General features: G+C 43.8%; 1 protein-coding gene across 1 annotated transcript in view; it reads left to right on the top strand.

The window, feature by feature from the left end:
• gsap (gamma-secretase activating protein) overlaps window positions 1-19,166 on the top strand; it is a 108,228-nt gene extending 89,062 nt beyond the window's left edge. The window contains exons 28-31 of the mRNA XM_076296186.1: window positions 1,486-1,547; window positions 15,661-15,765; window positions 16,489-16,585; window positions 18,539-19,166. Of these exons, the coding sequence (XP_076152301.1) occupies window positions 1,486-1,547; window positions 15,661-15,765; window positions 16,489-16,585; window positions 18,539-18,639 (365 nt within the window). The 3' untranslated portion in view covers window positions 18,640-19,166. The remainder of the gene's footprint in view (window positions 1-1,485; window positions 1,548-15,660; window positions 15,766-16,488; window positions 16,586-18,538) is intronic.
• The last annotated feature ends 3,334 nt before the right edge of the window (window positions 19,167-22,500 follow it).

Below are 22,500 nucleotides of genomic sequence, written 5' to 3'. Positions count from 1 at the left end.
ACACACTGGTACACACACACACATACACTGGTACACACACACACACCCACACACACTGGTACACACACACACACACCGGTACACACACACACACTGTCTCCACGGCTTATTTGATGTGTTTTAATGCAGAAAAACACCCTGGGGTCAATTTTGATTATAATGATATAATGAAGGTGAAGCATGTAAGGGATAACGAGTAGAACTTTCCTCCAGGGTGGTGGCGTCTGCTAAAAACAACCTAGTGTCCATTTACACTAATTAACAACTTCAAACTTTTGATTAAGGGCAAAACTATGTTAATTGGTGCCATTTTGAGCAAGACCGTTTATTTGCATTATCACTGAATGGGCTTACAGGGATGCTAACAGTGACGCTAATTACCACTGAATGGGCTTAGGGATGCTAACCCGGCAAGGTGCCACGTCGCTTTTTTATACCCCTAACAATGCTCAACATATAATTACACTTCTATGGTAGTATGGTGAGGGTTTCTGCAGACAAACGGAAGTATTGTAAACTTTGAAAGTGTACAGAGAGGTCATAACAAGATCTGTATCTGGAAGAAAATGCCATGGCTTCTGTCTGTGCAGATGAGGCATGTTGGTATTGAAAGATTCAGCCAGATCTGTGCAGTGCTGCCTGCTGATTTGATGATACCGGACCAAAGTTTGAAGTTGTTAACCACCGTAAATAACCCTAGATTGTTTTTACTCTGGAGTTACACTTTAATGTCACACCATATTAGATTAAGACACACCATACACACATAACACACACACATCACAACACACACACATCTCTCGTCCAGCTCGTCCTGTACCTCTCATCCAGCACCACACACACACACACACTTTCTCATCCATTTACTGGTTATGATCTTATGGGCCGACCAGCCGTTTATTAGTGTGTGTGCGTGTGCGTGCCTGAAAGTGTGTGTGTGTGGGCGATAGATGGACATGCTGTGCAAAGAGTAGGGATGTGAATCTTGTCAGTCAGCAGTAAGTTTAGTAACACACACACACTTACACACACGCACTTACACACACACACTTACACACACACTCACACGCACACACGCGCACATGCACACACACGCACTTACACACACACTCACTTACACATTCACACACACACACACGCACACTCACACTCTGTGACTCTTAAGTGATACTAAGAATATTTGTGGAAGTTGCAAAGAATGCAGAAGTAGAATGCTGTGTGTGTGTGTGTGTGTTACAGTTAGCGTGTGAATGCTGTGTGTGTGGGTGTGTGTATTACAGTTAGCGTGTGAATGCTGTGTGTGTGTGTGTGTGTGTATTACACCTAGCGTGTTAATTCTATGTGTGTGTGTGTGTGTATTACAGTTAGCGTGTGAATGCTGTGTGTGTGTGTGTGTGTATTACAATTATCATGTGAATGCTTAGTGTTAGCTTTATCTCTCTCTCACCCCTTCTCTCTCTCTCTTCTCGTGCTCTGATTCTGTAGATCTGGACAACAGCAATGTGAACGAGGCGCTCAAGTTCAGCATACTGAAGAGACTGCCTGAGGTAACACACACACACCCACACCTACACACACTACACACACACACACACACACACACTTGCACATGCACACACACACACTCGCATACACAGTAGCACACACACACTCACATACAGAAACTCGCATTCAGTTACACTTTTTAAATTGGGGTATACATATAAACACTCACAGTTACACTTTTTAAATCGGGGTATACATATAAACACTCACAGTTACACTTTTTAAATCGGGGTATACATATAAACACTCACAAACTCGAGGTTTTTGTCCTTGGTTGGCGAGTATTTTGCATCTGTGTGGAAACTGGAGTGATAATAATATTAATATTTTTATTAATAATAATCATAATAATAACAACAACAATAGTAATAACAATAGTAACTAGAAAATGCAATTCCAGGGAATTACCAAAGCTGCTGTGTATAACATTATATTACTTACAGTATGATTATTCAGATTACACAGTCTTACAGTATTCTTGAAAACCACTTACTTGGTTAGATGTTAGCTTAGAGTATATGACAGTCAGTAAAAATAAATGGTCAATTCAATATTGATCAACATTCTTTGTTTTAATACAGCAGAATGATACTCAGAATACACTAATGAACACTTACCAATGTAAGCTTGAAGTAAAAATCACAGTTGTGTGTGTGTGTATATATATATATATATATATATATATATATATACAGAACGTGATAATGCAAATCATATTATCCTAAGACAGATCTATTTATCAGTGGTAACTCTGAACTGGCAGCAATAGCTAAAGGCCTCAGTTAATGGTATTAGGTCAAATTTGATGGTGATATATACACTGAAGAATAAAAGAGTCAGCCCTTCAGATGATCAGTTTTAGACAGAACTTAGGTTGGAATCTTATTTTTCACACAGCACAGCTCAGGTCTAAAAAGAGAGGTCTAACAGCACAGCTATGTTTCACAGATGTTACAGCACAGGAATGATTCAAAAGGTATGAATGGTTGACAAATATGATTCACAGGTATACATGTTCCATATAGTTAGTGAGTATAGTCCTCACACAACAATATAGTTCTCAGAATGTCTCAGTGTAGATCTCAGATAAGTCTCAGTATGGTTAAATGGTATGTGCACAGATATGGTTACATGTTTGTAAGAATGTATGTTAGTATGTTGCTAGCAACATTGTCAGAGATGTATGGTTGACAGGTGTGCACACAGACAGGCACACACGTAATGTCATACATGGTCATCACCACTGGTCTGGTCTGGAACCTAAAAGACAAAAGCAAACAAGTTTAACAGTTATGCCAAAACAATACAAGGAATGTCTGCAATTGTCCTAACAGTAGCCTATTCATGGCTTTCATAAGGTCCCTTTCCACAGGAGTATAATCAAGCACCAAATGCATTCATAATCTAGGTGCTTGATTGTATACACCTGTGCAAAGGGACCTGATGAAACCCATCAATAGACGAACTATGATAGCATACCGTGATAGTGTTTACTTAGGCTACGTAAGAATCAGGAGCATAGAATGAAAACGTAGCCATGGCCTATTTGATACACAAACAAGCAGTAACGTTACAAATTTGGTAAAAATAAAAACAGGAGCATATTTGTTAGCTTTAACTAAAATGTGAACGGTGGAAGCTATAACGTTATGACCATCAACAATGAGTCACGTTATTCATGTCCTTCATGACACCATCAGGTTCCTTCACAGCATATAATCAAGCACCAGTCTGCATTCATTCTAGGTGCTTGATTCTATACACCCGTGTAAAGTGACCTGATGTCGAATAAAATCAGAGCCATAGTATCTGTAGGCCTACTTACTTCTCTGGTTTAGGCCTAGGGGAGAACCGGCACAATTGTAACACTTTTTTATTTTTCCAATTCAAACTCGATTTACACAAAGACGATAGACTTGAGAGTTGTGAAATTTGACCAGAACAGAGTCGTACATGTCTACTCCATGAAAGTTGAAACAGAATTTAAAAAAGATGTTATAGTTTGTCAATAATTTAACTTAACAGCCATAAAAAAGTGCGGTACAGTTGTAACAGTAGCATCATGAATGTAACAGTGCTAAAATCGTGAATCCTATGACATATTTTAACACAAAACAGTGCTGGGTTAAACAAAGAGCATCTGTTTTCATATAAAATCAAGAAAAAAAGTCCAAATGTATGACTGTTAAAGCTAATTTATTGCATTATTGATTAGCCATTGCAGACCATATTACGGTGTTATGCTAGCTCACAATAACCTTTAAATATGCTTATTTTGGCCATATCCACTTGATAAAACCAGTAAATATAGTTGATAAAGTGCTTATTTCTTACATGTCTGAAGCATTTGGTCCAACAGTGATATTTCAAGTTTCTGTGTTAACTTTAATTGGGTGATGGCGGCACAAAAATCATAATCCATAACTCGCAATGAGAATGTTCGCGCATGCGCGATAAAATCAGTTCATTTTGCCATAGAGACTGGTGTTACAACTGACCCGCACAGGTCATGTTTTTATTTTCATTTAATTGCATGTGCTGTGACTACATAAATCAAATGGCACTCATGTTAACTTGAAACAGAGGGACTGAAGATATGAATGACATGTGATTGAAGTCCACACGCTCAAATTTCACAAAGCAAACTTAAACAAACAGTTGCGGTTAAAAATAAATAAAAAATCGCGATGCTTGAATTTTGCACCTTTTTGCTTAATATCTCTGGTCGTATTTATAGTAGACCATTTATATTTGGATGGCTGTAAGATTATACATAATTACATGATATGTGTGTGTTTACGTTTACGTAGCTACACTATATCTTGAGAATAAAACACTGTTACATTTGTACCGCTGTTACAATTGTACCAGTTCTCCCCTATGTTAACGTTCTAGTTAAAACGCTGCTGGTTAGTAGGCCTAATGAACAAATGTAACGTTAACGTTAGTGCATTAGGCCTACGTTTGATTGTCGTTATCTATCGAAACCTACAGCTAACCGGTCACTGTAACGTTGACGACATATTAACGTTGATTAACAGTGGGTTTCCTTAATCAACGTAGCAAGGTGCTAACGTCCACTAGCCTATTTCACTAGCAGCAAATGTTAAAGTTACCTAACGTTATAACGTTAGTGTAGTTTATATGTTTCATACATTCATACAACGCGACGTTACATAGCCTAATGTTTGACGACATAAATGACTCAAATACCAAAAACCGGAACACTTACCTTGTCTGTAATTAGAGAAATGTGCCTCTGAATGAGAGTTTCACGAGCAAATAAAGTGACCACGGCACAGCCGAAGATGTTCAGCAGATTCACAGCTCCAGGTAGCTCTGCTACTGTTGATTGCTTTCAGGTGGAGGTCACGTCATAATGCTAAAAGTTGCCGCCACGGCGGTCAATGTTAACTCTATGAGAATTTCTTGCTCTTTTATCATAAATATCTAAAAAAGTATAAAGTTCACTAATGTGAAAAAACATAGAACAAATCTCCGTTACAAGACCTTTGTAGGAGTGGTTGAATGACGTCGAACGGTTCAGTGGTTTTAGAGCCTTTGAACGTCAAATTTGGTCGGAAGAAGAATAATAATATTAAGAAGAACAGCGATAATAGTCCATTGCATTTACATGCAATGCAATAATAGTTATAATAACAGTAATAATAATAAGCTTTATTTGTATAGCAACTTTGATACACAGAATATATATAAAAAAAATAATATACATCAAACAAACAAAACAATAAATAAAACATCAGAGATTTAGAATGAAGTAAATGAGAATTCACAAGATGGTAAGGAGATAGATACAACAACACATACAATACAACTAATGCAGTGACAACAGGAAGAGCCTGCAACAACAACACATACAATACAACTAATGCAGTGAAACAGCAAGAGCCTGTAAACAACAACACATACAATACAACTAATGCAGTGACAACAGGAAGAGCCTGTAAACAGCAGCAGTAGAATGTAAAATAATGTGAAGAAATAGGAAATAGGCTACAAGATAAAAGTGAGTTAACTGAAAGCTCTCATGTACAGGTGTGTTTAAAAGTGAGTTAACTAAAAGCTCTCATGTACAGGTGTGTTTAAAAGTGAGTTAACTAAAAGCTCTCATGTACAGGTGTGTTTTCAGGTGTCTAAAGATGTTTACAGAACTTTCCTGTTTGATGTACAGAGGCAGGGTGTTCCATATTTTTGGGGCATAATGGATAAAAGCAGATTTTCCGCTTTGCTTGTGGAGCACTTTGGGTACAATTAAAAGATTAGCATTGGAAGATCTAAGGTTCCTTTGTGGTTGATAAGATATTAAAAGCTCAGATATATATGATGGTGCTATGCCATTTAGAGCTTTGTAAGTAATTAACATAACCTTAAAATCAATTATATAGGAAACAGGGAGCCAGTGCAGTTCAGCTAACACAGGGGTGATGTGCTCTCTCTTCTTGGTCTTAGTTAAAAGTCTAGCAGCAGAGTTCTGTATGAGAGCCAATTTGTTTATGTTTTTTTAGGGGACCAGTAAATAGTGAATTGCAGTAGTCTAACCTGCTAGTGATAAAGGCACGGATTAGTTTTTCTGCATCTTGTTGAGTTAAAAATGGCCGCACTTTGGCAATGTTTCTCAGGTGGACATGAGCTGTCTGGGCAACTTTACTGATGTGGGCCTTGAAGCTTAACTCTGTATCTAAGATGACACATAGACTTGTTACTTTTGATCCCAAGATTACAAAGATCGGTGTCTCGCTTTGATTTTGGTCCAACCAAAAGTACCATTATCTTATCGTCATTTAGCTTTAAAAAACGGTTGCTCATCCACTGATTAATGGAGGTTAAGCATGTGATAAGGGAGCAAAGGCCATCTGGGTTAGTTAGCTCCACAGAAATATACAATTGGGTATCATCTACATAGCTGTGGAAGTTTACATTATGCTGACTTATGATGCTTCCTAACGGAATCATATATGAGGAAAAGAGCAGGGGACCAAGACCCTGGGCCCCACCGAAAGGCCAATCATGTTTTACAGACACATGATCCCCTAGACCAGTGTTTCCCAAACTTTTTTTCAGGGGACCCATATTTTAAGAGTCACAAGCCATCGCGACCCAAGTCAATATGCATTATTCGTGAAACACAAAATAAAGGTGGAGTTGACAATTATTGAACATTATGATGACATTTTATTGTTATTTCATTTTATACAGTATATGATATTTTATTGTTATGCGTGATCATCAGGCCTCTCTGAACAATTAGTACTACTCAAGTTTTAAACAATGAAAAACAATGCAATTGAACCAGCAATATAAAAATAATAAGGTATCCAATAAGTAGCATATTTGGACATTAAAATGTAGGCTATATTTAAAACGTAACGTATGCTAGCCCATTTCTTTTTCATTGAACCAGCAATATTGGAACAAAATAATCAATAAAAGAATTACAAAAAGATTACAAATACAAAACATGGCTTTAATAACCTTTCAACCTTGCTAATGGGATAGGTGGGCCTGTCTGCGTATCTGTAGTGCGTTCCAGTCCGGGGTGCAGGAGGAGAGCGCAACACGCATATCAGGCGCAGCATTCAGTCTATTTCTGTGCTTTGTTTGCATTTTTGTGAGCACAGAAAATCCCAATTGGCACATATATGTAGTAGTGAAAGGAATAAGCATAGAAATACTGGCCCTACTGAGGACAGGATATTCTGACCAAATGCTTATCCAGAATGAAGATAAGGTCACAGATCCATAGCGTCTTTGCAGAGTGCGATCGCAGGTGAGCTGCAACAACTCCGTTTCTTCTGCAGGACTAAGCGTCAACTCAAGCAAAGACTCTGGACTCTCAAATTCGAAGGGGTTTTAGATCCACCTTTTATTATTCAGAATGTCATACCTCTCTGTTGGGAAATAGCGATCAAAATTGTCAACAAGCGCAGCGAGATGAGTTTGAATAAGAGCAGAGAGGTGTTTCACGTGTGTGGGCGCAACATCATGTTCTTCTACGTGCTGCAACACCGTGGGAAACATGTATAGACTTGGGTCTGGCCTTCTGAGTCGTGCAAGCCACAACTTCAAGGACTTTTGGAAAGCCTGAACATTTTTCCAATTAAGGAAAGCATTGTCGTGCCGTCCCTGTAATTTCAAGTTTAGTTCGTTGAGCGATGAAGATATCTGCCAGCAGGGCCGGAGTTTCAGGCCCAAGACCGGCCCACTTTTTTAGTGGTGGTGGAAATTGGATAAATAAGGCAACATTTCAGCTCTTACTATCCTGTAGTTTTTATTATAGGCTACCAATATTCCACTATCCCACAAGGATATGTTAACAAAAACAGGAAGGAAGAAATAAAGCAAATGTATCCCACAATTCCACTAAGAGATATTGAACTATTGTTCATGTTTTTTTCTGCAATCATGTTGTTGTTTGGTGATTTGCTCCTTTACTACACCCACTTCTGAGCAAATAAGGCATACGTTGATCATGTAGCCTACTGCTGTCATATAGCGTACTGTTCTTTCTTACATAAAATAACTTTAATTCATATGGTTAACGCTATTATCCTTTCTACTTGTCCCTGTAGTCATAGCTAATTTCGGGCTCATCATTTTCAGCGGGGGACTGGCTGATCTGCTGCTCAGAGGCTACTTTTGTTTTTAGGCCTAGGTTACTGCATACACAGATCAAGCTTGAGTTTGTTATCAATATTTGCATAATATTTGCAAAGTCTATGAATCGCCATATTGGATGATACAAAAAGGCTAATATTTTAATTAATTTAATATGTTGCTTGCGAATAGGTTGACAACGCTACAACGTCCAGTATTAGCCCAATAATTCAAGTACACCTCGTTACGCCGCTATAATGATGGCTATCTCTCTTTACCAGTTGCCACTTATGTCTGTCCTCTTCAAAAAAAAAAGCAGCTTGGCACATTTGGCAGCATTTTCCTCCAATACTTTTCGTCTTTTTTTACCTGGCCTTTTCAGTCCCTCATGGACTCTTTCTACCATCCATCCTCCTTGACGCTTATCACTACGGAAGGGCCGGCCCGACTGGTATCAGAAAACTTTTTAGGAAAGACGGGTTATATGGACCCAACCAATTAACTCTTCTTGGGAGGGGAGAACAACTCATGCAGAGGCTGCGGTGTTAGGCATACAATGCGAACGTGTGTAGCCAGCTTAAGAGAAGATAGATTAACGTTGCAAATGTCAATATATTTCCCTCGACCGGCCCAAAAGTGAAGCGGCCCACCGGGAATTCTCCCGATTACCCACTCCGGGCCTGTCGGCCAGATAAGACTATTTGAGCAGCCAATCATCAGTGAATAAATCTGCAAGAGCGGACTTTTTCTGTGTGAGGAACGCATGGATTTCGATTCTAAGTTCATAGAATCTGGTCAAAACTCGGCCTTTTGACAACCAGCGCACTTCAGTGTGAAACAACAAGTGCGTGTGTTCTGCTCCCATGTCGGTGCCCAGTTGATCAAACAACCGGTGGTTAAGTGCGCTGGCCTTAATGACGTTTACAATGCGAATAACTTGGCTAAGTGGTTTGTCAAGGTCGGGGGGTATACCCTTGCATGCCAATGCCTGGCGGTGTATGAAATGATTCCATGTCATTACCTTGCCTGCTGCCTCCTTTATTCGTTTTACAACTCCGCTATTCTTGCCTGTCATATTTGCAGCCCCATCGCTCGTTATGCCCTCACAATTGCCCCAGTCAAGTCCACACTTAACCACATAGTCGTTCAAAACCCGAAATATCTGTTCTCCTGTAGTTCCCGTAGGGATATTCAAGCAACACAACATGTCCTCCATAAATTTATTTTCCCAGGCATACCTAACATAAACCAGCAAGGTTGCACAATCTGAGACGTCAGTGCTCTCATCCAGCTGTATTGAGAAACACCCTGCTGCCTTTAGTCGGGTAACAAGCTGCTCCTCAAGGTTGTCTGCAATGTCATGTATTCTTTGTGAGACAGTGTTGTTACTCATGGGGATGCATTTTAATTTTTCAGCAGACTTCTCGTCAATGACCACGCTAACCATGTCAATTGCAGCAGGCAAAATTAATTTTTCAGCGATAGTGTGTGGCTGTTTCTCAATGGCCACACGGTAAGCAACCTGGTAAGAGGCGAGTTGGGCTTTGTCATTTAATGTGACATTTCTGCGGAGAACGTTTGCAGATGATTTAATCTCCTGTGCCTTTCTTTGAAAGAAATCGAATGGTTTGTCCACAAATTCGGGGTGCAGTGTTTCTAAATGTCTCTTAAGTTTAGTCGGCTTCAAACTCTCGTTCGCCAGTTTTTCACTGCAAATGACACACATTGGCCTTGCATCCTGGCTAGGACCAGCACAATGTGCAAAGCCAGAATTCCAAAAGTCTTTGTACGGCCTTGCCGTTGTCGCTATTTTTATTTTCTTTGCAGGAGGCCGAGGCTCAGACCCCTGTGCTGCAGCGTTAGCGTTAGCGCCTCATTTCCACATAGGCCTACACCCTGTGCTGCAGCGTTAGCGCCTCATTTCCACATAGGCCTACACCCTGTGCTGCAGCGTTAGCGCCTCATTTCCACATAGGCCTACACCCTGTGCTGCAGCGTTAGCGTTAGCGCCTCATTTCCACATAGGCCTACACCCTGTGCTGCAGCGTTAGCGTTAGCGCCTCATTTCCACATAGGCCTACACCCTGTGCTGCAGCGTTAGCGTTAGCGCCTCATTTCCACATAGGCCTACACCCTGTGCTGCAGCGTTAGCGTTAGCGCCTCATTTCCACATAGGCCTACACCCTGTGCTGCAGCGTTAGCGTTAGCGCCTCATTTCCACATAGGCCTACACCCTGTGCTGCAGCGTTAGCGTTAGCGCCTCATTTCCACATAGGCCTACACCCTGTGCTGCAGCGTTAGCGTTAGCGCCTCATTTCCACATAGGCCTACACCCTGTGCTGCAGCGTTAGCGTTAGCGCCTCATTTCCACATAGGCCTACACCCTGTGCTGCAGCGTTAGCGCCTCATTTCCACATAGGCCTACACCCTGTGCTGCAGCGTTAGCGTTAGCGCCTCATTTTCACATAGGCCTACACCCTGTGCTGCAGCGTTAGCGCCTCATTTCCACATAGGCCTACACCCTGTGCTGCAGCGTTAGCGCCTCATTTTCACATAGGCCTACACCCTGTGCTGCAGCGTTAGCGCCTCATTTCCACATAGGCCTACACCCTGTGCTGCAGCGTTAGCGCCTCATTTCCACATAGGCCTACACCCTGTGCTGCAGCGTTAGCGTTAGCGCCTCATTTTCACATAGGCCTACACCCTGTGCTGCAGCGTTAGCGCCTCATTTCCACATAGGCCTACACCCTGTGCTGCAGCGTTAGCGCCTCATTTTCACATAGGCCTACACCCTGTGCTGCAGCGTTAGCGCCTCATTTCCACATAGGCCTACACCCTGTGCTGCAGCGTTAGCGCCTCATTTCCACATAGGCCTACACCCTGTGCTGCAGCGTTAGCGTTAGCGCCTCATTTCCACATAGGCCTACACCCTGTGCTGCAGCGTTAGCGTTAGCGCCTCATTTCCACATAGGCCTACACCCTGTGCTGCAGCGTTAGCGCTATAGCCTCATTTCCACATAGGCCTACACCCTGTGCTGCAGCGTTAGCGTTAGTGCCTCATTTCCACATAGGCCTACACCCTGTGCTGCAGCGTTAGCGTTAGCGCCTCATTTCCACATAGGCCTACACCCTGTGCTGCAGCGTTAGCGTTAGCGCCTCATTTCCACATAGGCCTACACCCTGTGCTGCAGCGTTAGCGTTAGCGCCTCATTTCCACATAGGCCTACACCCTGTGCTGCAGCGTTAGCGTTAGCGCCTCATTTCCACATAGGCCTACACCCTGTGCTGCAGCGTTAGCGTTAGCGCCTCATTTCCACATAGGCCTACACCCTGTGCTGCAGCGTTAGCGTTAGCGCCTCATTTCCACATAGGCCTACACCCTGTGCTGCAGCGTTAGCGTTAGCGCCTCATTTCCACATAGGCCTACACCCTGTGCTGCAGCGTTAGCGTTAGCGCCTCATTTCCACATAGGCCTACACCCTGTGCTGCAGCGTTAGCGTTAGCGCCTCATTTCCACATAGGCCTACACCCTGTGCTGCAGCGTTAGCGTTAGCGCCTCATTTCCACATAGGCCTACACCCTGTGCTGCAGCGTTAGCGTTAGCGCCTCATTTCCACATAGGCCTACACCCTGTGCTGCAGCGTTAGCGCTATAGCCTCATTTCCACATAGGCCTACACCCTGTGCTACAGCGTTAGCGTTAGCGCCTCATTTCCACATAGGCCTACACCCTGTGCTGCAGCGTTAGCGTTAGCGCCTCATTTCCACATAGGCCTACACCCTGTGCTGCAGCGTTAGCGTTAGCGCCTCATTTCCACATAGGCCTACACCCTGTGCTGCAGCGTTAGCGCCTCATTTCCACATAGGCCTACACCCTGTGCTGCAGCGTTAGCGTTAGCGCCTCATTTTCACATAGGCCTACACCCTGTGCTGCAGCGTTAGCGCCTCATTTCCACATAGGCCTACACCCTGTGCTGCAGCGTTAGCGCCTCATTTTCACATAGGCCTACACCCTGTGCTGCAGCGTTAGCGCCTCATTTCCACATAGGCCTACACCCTGTGCTGCAGCGTTAGCGCCTCATTTCCACATAGGCCTACACCCTGTGCTACAGCGTTAGCGTTAGCGCCTCATTTTCACATAGGCCTACACCCTGTGCTGCAGCGTTAGCGCCTCATTTCCACATAGGCCTACACCCTGTGCTGCAGCGTTAGCGCCTCATTTTCACATAGGCCTACACCCTGTGCTGCAGCGTTAGCGCCTCATTTCCACATAGGCCTACACCCTGTGCTGCAGCGTTAGCGCCTCATTTCCACATAGGCCTACACCCTGTGCTGCAGCGTTAGCGTTAGCGCCTCATTTCCACATAGGCCTACACCCTGTGCTGCAGCGTTAGCGTTAGCGCCTCATTTCCACATAGGCCTACACCCTGTGCTGCAGCGTTAGCGCTATAGCCTCATTTCCACATAGGCCTACACCCTGTGCTGCAGCGTTAGCGTTAGTGCCTCATTTCCACATAGGCCTACACCCTGTGCTGCAGCGTTAGCGTTAGCGCCTCATTTCCACATAGGCCTACACCCTGTGCTGCAGCGTTAGCGTTAGCGCCTCATTTCCACATAGGCCTACACCCTGTGCTGCAGCGTTAGCGTTAGCGCCTCATTTCCACATAGGCCTACACCCTGTGCTGCAGCGTTAGCGTTAGCGCCTCATTTCCACATAGGCCTACACCCTGTGCTGCAGCGTTAGCGTTAGCGCCTCATTTCCACATAGGCCTACACCCTGTGCTGCAGCGTTAGCGTTAGCGCCTCATTTCCACATAGGCCTACACCCTGTGCTGCAGCGTTAGCGTTAGCGCCTCATTTCCACATAGGCCTATACCCTGTGCTGCAGCGTTAGCGTTAGCGCCTCATTTCCACATAGGCCTACACCCTGTGCTGCAGCGTTAGCGCTATAGCCTCATTTCCACATAGGCCTACACCCTGTGCTGCAGCGTTAGCGTTAGCGCCTCATTTCCACATAGGCCTACACCCTGTGCTGCAGCGTTAGCGCCTCATTTCCACATAGGCCTACACCCTGTGCTACAGCGTTAGCGTTAGCGCCTCATTTCCACATAGGCCTACACCCTGTGCTGCAGCGTTAGCGTTAGCGCCTCATTTCCACATAGGCCTACACCCTGTGCTGCAGCGTTAGCGCCTCATTTCCACATAGGCCTACACCCTGTGCTGCAGCGTTAGCGTTAGCGCCTCATTTTCACATAGGCCTACACCCTGTGCTGCAGTGTTAGCGCCTCATTTCCACATAGGCCTACACCCTGTGCTGCAGCGTTAGCGCCTCATTTTCACATAGGCCTACACCCTGTGCTGCAGCGTTAGCGCCTCATTTCCACATAGGCCTACACCCTGTGCTGCAGCGTTAGCGCCTCATTTTCACATAGGCCTACACCCTGTGCTGCAGCGTTAGCGCCTCATTTTCACATAGGCCTACACCCTGTGCTGCAGCGTTAGCGCCCCATTTCCACATAGGCCTACACCCTGTGCTGCAGCGTTAGCGCCTCATTTCCACATAGGCCTACACCCTGTGCTGCAGCGTTAGCGCCTCATTTTCACATAGGCCTACACCCTGTGCTGCAGCGTTAGCGCCTCATTTCCACATAGGCCTACACCCTGTGCTGCAGCGTTAGCGCCTCATTTCCACATAGGCCTACACCCTGTGCTGCAGCGTTAGCGCCTCATTTCCACATAGGCCTACACCCTGTGCTGCAGCGTTAGCGCCTCATTTCCACATAGGCCTACACCCTGTGCTGCAGCGTTAGCGCCTCATTTCCACATAGGCCTACACCCTGTGCTGCAGCGTTAGCGCCTCATTTCCACATAGGCCTACACCCTCTGCTGCAGCGTTAGCGCCTCATTTCCACATAGGCCTACACCCTCTGCTGCAGCGTTAGTGCCTCATTTCCACATAGGCCTACACCCTCTGTATTTTCAACGCTAACACTAGTTGCAGATTCATTGCGGATTGGCACCTGACTTCCTTCGCTTTCCTGAAGTGCACTGACCTTTGTTGGTTTATCATCATTACCCTTCTTTCTCGACAACCAAGCAAGCATTTCTCAACTTTATGTTAAACCTATCGGCAGGTAGCCTACACTCGTTCAGGGCTGGCAGATACGATTGGATTCGCCCAGAGCGGTATACGACTCTGGATTCGCAGACTCACTAGCTCCCTCATGTGTCAGAAAGGTATATTGCAGACCTACATCGTGACAAGGCGACCCAAAAAAAATCTCTTGCGACCCAATTGTGGGTGGCGACCCAGTCTTTGGGAAACAATGCCCTAGACATCCCCAGTGGTTCTCCATTTGTTTCTGTCATTCCCCAGTTTGGAGGTGGGACACATGATCCCCTAGACCAGTGGTTCTCAATTTGTTTCTGTCATTCCCCACTTTGGAGGTGGGACATTTTCAAGCCCCACTTGATCCCATCAACCCGACAAAATGGTAACGTTAATTTTTTATTTTTTTTTGCTTTTTGGTTCCATGTTACATTTCCTGTCTCGGTCCGCTGGATCAGATGTTATTTGAATTCATATGTCGATCTGTTTATTACTTGTATGTTTGTGTGCGATTGTTTTGTTTTGAATCTATGATCTTCCTTGATAGTTCTTCGCGCCCCACCTGTCATGTCTCTATTCCCCACTAGGGGGCCCCGTCCCACACTTTGAGAACCACTGCACTAGACTGACATAAATCTCTCTGCCAGTAATGTAGGTTTGAAACCAGTTTAGAACATTATCAGAGAGACCAATCCACTTTGCAAGGCGGTGAATTAAAACGTTATCATCAATGATGTCGAATGCAGCACTCAGATCTAGGAGAATAAGGATTGAGACTTTATTTAAGTCAGTAGCAAGTCTGAGATCTGTGATTATTTTTAGTAGGGCCGTTTCTGTGCTGTGATATGATCTAAAACCTGATTGGAATTTTTCGGAAATACTGTTTTTATTGAGGAAGGTATTAAAGTGTAATTCCGGCGAAACTTGACCCAAGGATGTTTTTCTGCATTAAAACACATCAAACAAGCCGTGGAGACAGTAATTTTTGTTGATCAACCACTACAGAGCTTGGCCTGGTACACTCAACACTCTGATGTCCCAAACATACTAATCACACTCAACACTCTGAAGTCCCAAACACACTAATCACACTCAACACTCTGAAGTCCCAAACACACTAATCACACTACACTCAACACTCTGAAGTCCCAAACACACTAATCACACTCAACACTCTGAAGTCCCAAACACACTAATCACACTACACTCAACACTCTGAAGTCCCAAACACACTAATCACACTACACTCAACACTCTGAAGTCCCAAACACACTAATCACACTACACTCAACACTCTGAAGTCACATTAACCTCCAGGCCATGCTGCAGCGTGTGTATCACCTGTGGGATCATCCTGTGTGTGTGTGTGTGTGTGTGTTTATGTGTGTGTAGGCCATGCTGCAGCGTGTGTGTCACCTGTGGGATCATCCTGTGAGTTCCGCCTGCATCTCCAGAGAGTACGTCAGGAACCGGTTGCAGAACCGAGACAAAAGCACGGTGAGAACACAGAACGACCACAAGCTGATGTGAGTGTGCTGTTGATGTGTGTGTGTGTGTGGGTGCTGTTGATGCGTGTGTGTGTGTTGTTGATGTGTGTGTGTGTGTGTGTGTGTGTTGTTGATGTGTGTGTTCTCAGGGTTTTGCATTAGATGACCATAAGCCTTGTTGATGTGTGTGTGTTGTTGATGTGTGTGTGTGTGTTTAGTTGATGTTTGTGTGTTGTTGTGTGTGTTTTCAGGGTTTTGCGTTAGATGACCACAAGCCTTGTTGATGTGTGTGTGTGTTGTTGATGTGTGTGTGTGTTGTTGATGTGTGTGTGTTGTTGATGTGTGTGTGTGTGTGTTGTTGATGTGTGTGCTGTTGATGTGTGTGTTGTTGATGTGTGTGTGTGTTGATGTGTGTGTGTTGTTGATGTGTGTGTGTGTGTTGTTGATGTGTGTGTGTGTGTTGTTGATGTGTGTGTGTGTGTGTTGTTGATGTGTGTGTTGTTGATGTGTGTGTGTGTTGATGTGTGTGTGTTGTTGATGTGTGTGTGTGTTGTTGATGTGTGTGTGTGTTGTTGATATGTGTGTGTGTGTTGATGTGTGTGTGTGTTGATGTGTGTGTGTGTTGATGTGTGTGTGTGTGTTGTTGATGTGTGTGTGTTGTTGATGTGTGTGTGTGTTGGTGTGTGTGTGTGTTGTTGATGTGTGTGTGTTGTTGATGTGTGTGTGTTCTTAGGGTTTGGCGTTAGATGACCATGAACACTCGTCCCTCTGGCCGGACTTCCTGCCGCTCTCTTATCTGACCAAAGTGCTCTCCAGCCTGGAGGAGAAAGGTGTGTGTGTGTGTGTGTAGCCTGGAGGAGAAAGAGGTGTGTGTGTGTGTGTGTGTAGCCTTGTGATGAAAGGTGGGTGTGCAAAACTAAGGGCCTGTTCCAAACGGAGGACAGCTTGGGTTCTAGAAGCCTGTCAGAGCTCCACTTTGTGTCTGTGAGGTTCTAGAAGCCTGTCTGAGCTCCACTTTGTGTCTGTGAGGTTCTAGAAGCCTGTCTGAGCTCCACTTTGTGTCTGTGAGGTTCTAGAAGCCTGTCTGAGCTCCACTCATAGGGTCTGTTCCAAACGGAGGATAGCTGCCTGCTGCCTCCCTCCCTAAATAGTGAGCTGTCTCACTAGATATGACTTTGGATTAAATGCATCTTTTAAAAATTAGCGTAGCACTCTAGAATCTTTGGTTAACACTAAGGTATGATCAAAGATCCTTGATTACTAGCAAGATAGAGCAACGTAATTCGTTACTATGGGAGCAGTTCCGGTCTGCATAAGTGGGAGTGTCACCTTACGTCACTAAATAAACTTTCTCTCTTAATAAGCAATAAGAGCAGATAAACATAATTGTGTTCACAGTATTATTGTCTCATTCTTTAGGACATGATCTGAATAATTGAATTAGTCATGTGAACCGAGCTAGCTAGCTAGCTAACGCTAGCTTAAAATGCTATACAAGTGGATGGGAGTAGCTACGGCAATACAGCTATGCGCTAACAAGTGACTAGTAGTTGAAGGACTTCGCTTAAACTCAATACACTGTTGCAAATTCACTTGAGTTTAAACTATCCACTTTAACTAATGTCAGTAATGTCATTCAGCTAGTTGTCATTTCAAAGTTTAAAATGTTACCTTAGCTAAGAGGCTAGCTAGCATGCTTACAACCGGACAGTAACTGGCAGCAGCATGGTCTGATATTAAGTTATTTTATTACAAATCCGAACACTAAAAAATTACACTTTTAGGCTTCAAATGATCCCAAACACTTACAGATTATGACAAATTTTTCCAAAAAAACCTCAACAAATCCAGAAAGACATAATGACCAATTTAGTGGTAAAATTCCACAAGTCTCCATTGACATTAGTGCAGCGAGGGTTTACTCTGGTCTCCATTGACATTAGTGCAGAGGGTTTACTCTGGTCTGCATAAAGGGGGATCCCCCCCCCCTTGCAATAATCGAACGCGGAAATTGTCGAACGTTTGCGCCTCTCGCTCCGCTTTAACCCTCTCTGGTATGATGTTAGCAAAGGCCTGACGTTAAACTAAATTAGCTTACGTAAGCTAGCAGGCTAACAGTATAAATTAGTTTTACGGCCGGCAGATAAATCAGACCAGATGCTATTAATGGTTACAACAATGGCATAATCAGATAGTAAATTGTTTATTTCTCATATCTACAAATCTAAGCAAAAGAATGTCACACAAATCATATTTAAACAGATTCAGCAGCCATTACCGATGTCATCCGCCATCTTTGTTTACTTTTCACAGCTGTTTCAGACGTTGCCGCAAAGGATTATGGGTAGGAGGGAGCATAGTGTGCATCGATGCTGCCTCCAAAAATGACCGTTATTCAGGAAATCTAAGATATCTTAGAAGGCAGCGAAATTAGTTTTTTTGGTTTCGAACCGCACTTGCTGCCTCACTCCCCAGTTAGATATCTTAAAAGGCAGCCGTTTTTACCGTTTCAAACAGACCCTGTATGCGTTTTTGAACTCTCTGTGAGTAGGTTTGTCCAAAACTTCAGCAGGGATTTTGGACTGGACGTGTCTTTAAGAAAGTGTGTGTGTGTGTGTAGCCTTGTGATTTATGGAAGTCACATTATCCATGTGTATGATGGAGGCCTATATACCTATTGTAATATTAATATTAATGTGTGTGGGGTTGTGTTTTTCTATGTGTATTGGTGCATGTGTAATGTTATGTGTGTGTGTGTTTGTGTGTGTGTGTGTGTTTGTTAGCTCTGAATCCCTTTGAGGAGCAGGAAAACATTGATGCCCGGTTTGTGGAGGAAACAGCACTGAAGCAAACTCTCATTCAGCTGGGCTTGGAGGACAAGTGAGGAGACACATACACACACACGTACGCACACACACACACACACACACACACACACACACACACACACACACACACACACACACACGTACGCACACACACACACACACACACACACACACACACGTACGCACACACACACACACACACACACACACACACGTACGCACACACACACACACACACACACACACACAGATCTGCTCTGAGATGCTAAGTGGATTCTAAAGATCTAAGTTGCCCAACATACAGTATGTAAAGACATTCCATGAATCCACACACACAGACAGACACACATCTGCTCTGAGATGCTGAGTGGATCTAAGTTGCCCAATATATGTAAAGACATTCCGTCAATCACACACACACATAGACAGACACACACACACACACACACACACGGTGTTGAAACAGGAAGCTGTGTTGCGTGTGTGTGTGTGTGGTGTTAGCGACTGCAAAAGGGACCTGTGTGTGTTTCTAATGTTTACATGCTTCTTGAGCTTTCATCTAATAAACAGTTCTACCATTCTATTGTGTTGCATTATTACATCACACACACACACACACCTCCCCACAAACACATACTCTCTCTATCACATACACACACACACACACCTCCCACAAACACATACTCTCTCTATCACATACACACACACACACACACCTCCCCACAAACACATACTCTCTCTATCACATACACACACACACACACCTCCCACAAACACATACTCTCTCTATCACATACACACACACACACACACCTCCCAACAAACACATACTCTCTCTATCACATACACACACACACACACACCTCCCACAAACACATACTCTCTCTATCACATACACACACACACACACACCTCCCCACAAACACATAATCTCTCTATCACATACACACACACACACACCTCCCACAAACACATACTCTCTCTATCACACACACCTCCCCACAAACACATACTCTCTCTATCACATACACACACACACACACACCTCCCCACAAACACATACTCTCTCTATCACACACACACACACACACACCTCCCCACAAACACATAGGGCCCTATTATGACAGTCTAAAGTGTATGGTCACTCGTCAAAAGCTTATTCAAGTTTAGTAGGATGTCCAGTCCACATTGGGAGTGTTTTCTTTATCAAACGTTAGGCGGATGGCGCAACAAGGCGTTCCTAGGTTTCCTAATCAGTCATGGGTGTGTTTGGGGCGTAACATCATTTAAACCAATGAGAATGACATCTGTCATTCCCTTTAACAGTGCAAAGCGTGACGTCAAATAATGCATCGGTATTTTGCCAGTCAGTGGCGCATTTGAAGGAATCTGCTTGCATGTGAGACCATATGGAACAGTCATTCCACTAAATCTTGCTTTATTTAAACCTAGCATAGCATAGCCTTCACGCATTTGCACTCATCTATTATTTGAACTCATTGGCAAAGTGAAACTAACTTCACTGTGGTGTCAGTCAAAGACAAGACAGTTATACACGATAAGTTACTTTCACTATTGACTGACAATGGTTTACCATCGAAAACATAGGCTGGAAAAAGCAACACTTACCCTAATATTGCTCAAATGACTGAATAAAACAACGTTAGCCTAATCCTACAGAGGAGTTGCTTATATCTCGTGACAGTGCATCTTCAGCTGTGCTCCATATGTGTCTCTCGCCTCTCCCCTAATCACTTTTAAACGTCATTACCAATTTGCAAATGATGGTGAATAACTACTCATTGTGAGATGTATTTCGTAATATATTTATTCTAATTATGTTTCCCATTGTAATCGTGCAATTTGTAATGTTTTGCATGGACGTGCGCTGGTGTGCGTTCATGGATGATAGAAGGATGGTGCGTTGTGCACCCGCCAATATGACTGTTGACAATGCGCTCTTAAAATAACATATAAACAACTCGCCATATACTTCTGACCAGGTTTCTCTTGGTCAGTGGCGTATAATCAGGCATGAAAACGGGTCCGGGGTGAAAAAGGTGAGAAGGGCGCGCAAAGAGGGAAATGGCCGTTTCATAGCAAAACAAGCGCGAGTGACATTGTTGCCAATAGTGCATGTAGCTTCCATGGAGTATGAACTTGCCTAAAACCAGAGATTTATAAAGAAAACAAACTACAAAATGACTCATTTTTACAAAAAATACGTATTATTTCTTCTTTTTGGCTTGGGCCTAAGTGTGAAGTGTCTCCTCCTCAGTAATCTACATGAGTATGCCTATTTGCTTCACCTTTTGTCGATCTAGATGGCTCAAACTGCACGTATTCTTCATCAAATGAACTCGTTATGTCTATATTTCTGTCCAGTATCGCTAACTTTAACAACAGCCTATGCTACGTTGCTACACCAATCTCAACGTCTTTTTCTGACAGAAGTTGAAAGTTTCAACTAGCCCACCTGTGACCTCAATAAGCATCTCCTCCCCAGGCTCACATTCCAGTTGACATTTCAGACGCATATATCTGTAGTCACACAGACAGGGAGGCTATTCCATCGCAAGTGTTCTGTTCGCGTTGCATCCGCGGCAACATTTAGCTTCCACTGTTTAAGGCTAAATGCATAGGGGCTGCATTCACATAATCGTTGCTGGATCAGACCAAAGTTTTTAATTGGGCTCTTGTCTTACAACGCATCAAGATGCGTTCGCGTCTGCGCGTGATTTGTAAACTCAGTTGTAACCCCATACCCCCCCCCCCCCTCCCACAATATTTTCTCATCGGATCTGCGCGAACCACTTAAGTCCCCTATTTTCGATTCAAAACGGCGAATTTCGCCGAAAGGTGAGGAGTTTTCATGCCTGCGTAATGCGTTTTAGGTGGTGTACAATAGTGATCTTTAGACAATGCGCTTGGTCCCTCCCTAGGTTGTTAATTACCACATGGGCGCATTGTTTAAAAAATAGACGTGCAAAATAAGAAAATAAACTTTGCGCCAGGGTGCAAGATAGGGGCCCTCCTCTAACACATACACACACCACACACACACCTCCCAACAAACACATACTCTCTCCATCACAAACACACTTCCTGACCAATGTTCCTTTCTGGCACACAGCTCCACAAAAACACTAATACAGACACACACCTCCCCACAAACTCTAAACACACACAGTGTTTTATCATGCAATTCTCATTTACTCACACACACACACACCTCATCTCTTATTACAGTACTAAGGTGTGTTTGAGTTTAGTGCAGTCTCTCGTCTGTAAGTGATGTCAGATAAGTGTGTGTGTGTGTTGTGTGAGTGTGTGTGTTGTGTGAGTGATGTCCGGTGAGTGTGTGTGTGAGTGCATGAGTTTGTGTGTGTGTGTTGTGTGTGTGTGTGTGTGTGTGTTGTGAGTGTGTGAGTTTGTGTGTGTGTTGTGTGAGTGTGTGTGTTATGTGAGTGTGTGAGTTTGTGTGTGTGTGTTGTGTGAGTGTGTGTGTTGTGTGAGTGTGTGTGTTGTGTGAGTGTGTGAGTTTGTGTGTGTGTGTTGTGTGTGTGTGTGTGAGTGTGTGAGTTTGTGTGTGTGTGTTGTGTGTGTGTGTGAGTGATGTCCGATGTCTCTGGCTCTTCATCTTGGCAGCTCCAGTCTCTTCTTAGTTCTTCAGAATTCCTCTCCCTGATTCGGGAATTATCTGATGCAGTGTGTGTGTGTGTGTGAGTGTGTTGTGTAAGAGATGCCAGATGAGTGTGTGTGTGTGTGAGTGAGTGTGTTGTGTAAGAGATGCCAGATGAGTATGTGTGTGTCTGTTGTGTGAGTGATGTCCAGTGAGTGTGTGTGTGAGTGTGTGTGTTGTGTGAGTGTGTGTGTGTGTTTGTGTGTGTTTGTTTGTGTGTGTTGTGAGTGTGTGT

The sequence above is a fragment of the Alosa pseudoharengus genome, unplaced genomic scaffold (genome assembly GCF_046254945.1).
Source record: "Alosa pseudoharengus isolate Yale_2024_CS ecotype anadromous, Long Island Sound unplaced genomic scaffold, YU_APseudo_1.1 YU_APseudo_1.1_scf_20, whole genome shotgun sequence".
NCBI classification, from domain to species: domain Eukaryota; kingdom Metazoa; phylum Chordata; class Actinopteri; order Clupeiformes; family Clupeidae; genus Alosa; species Alosa pseudoharengus.
Note: the sequence above shows the minus strand (reverse complement) of the source record. Positions and strands in the feature narration are given on the sequence as shown.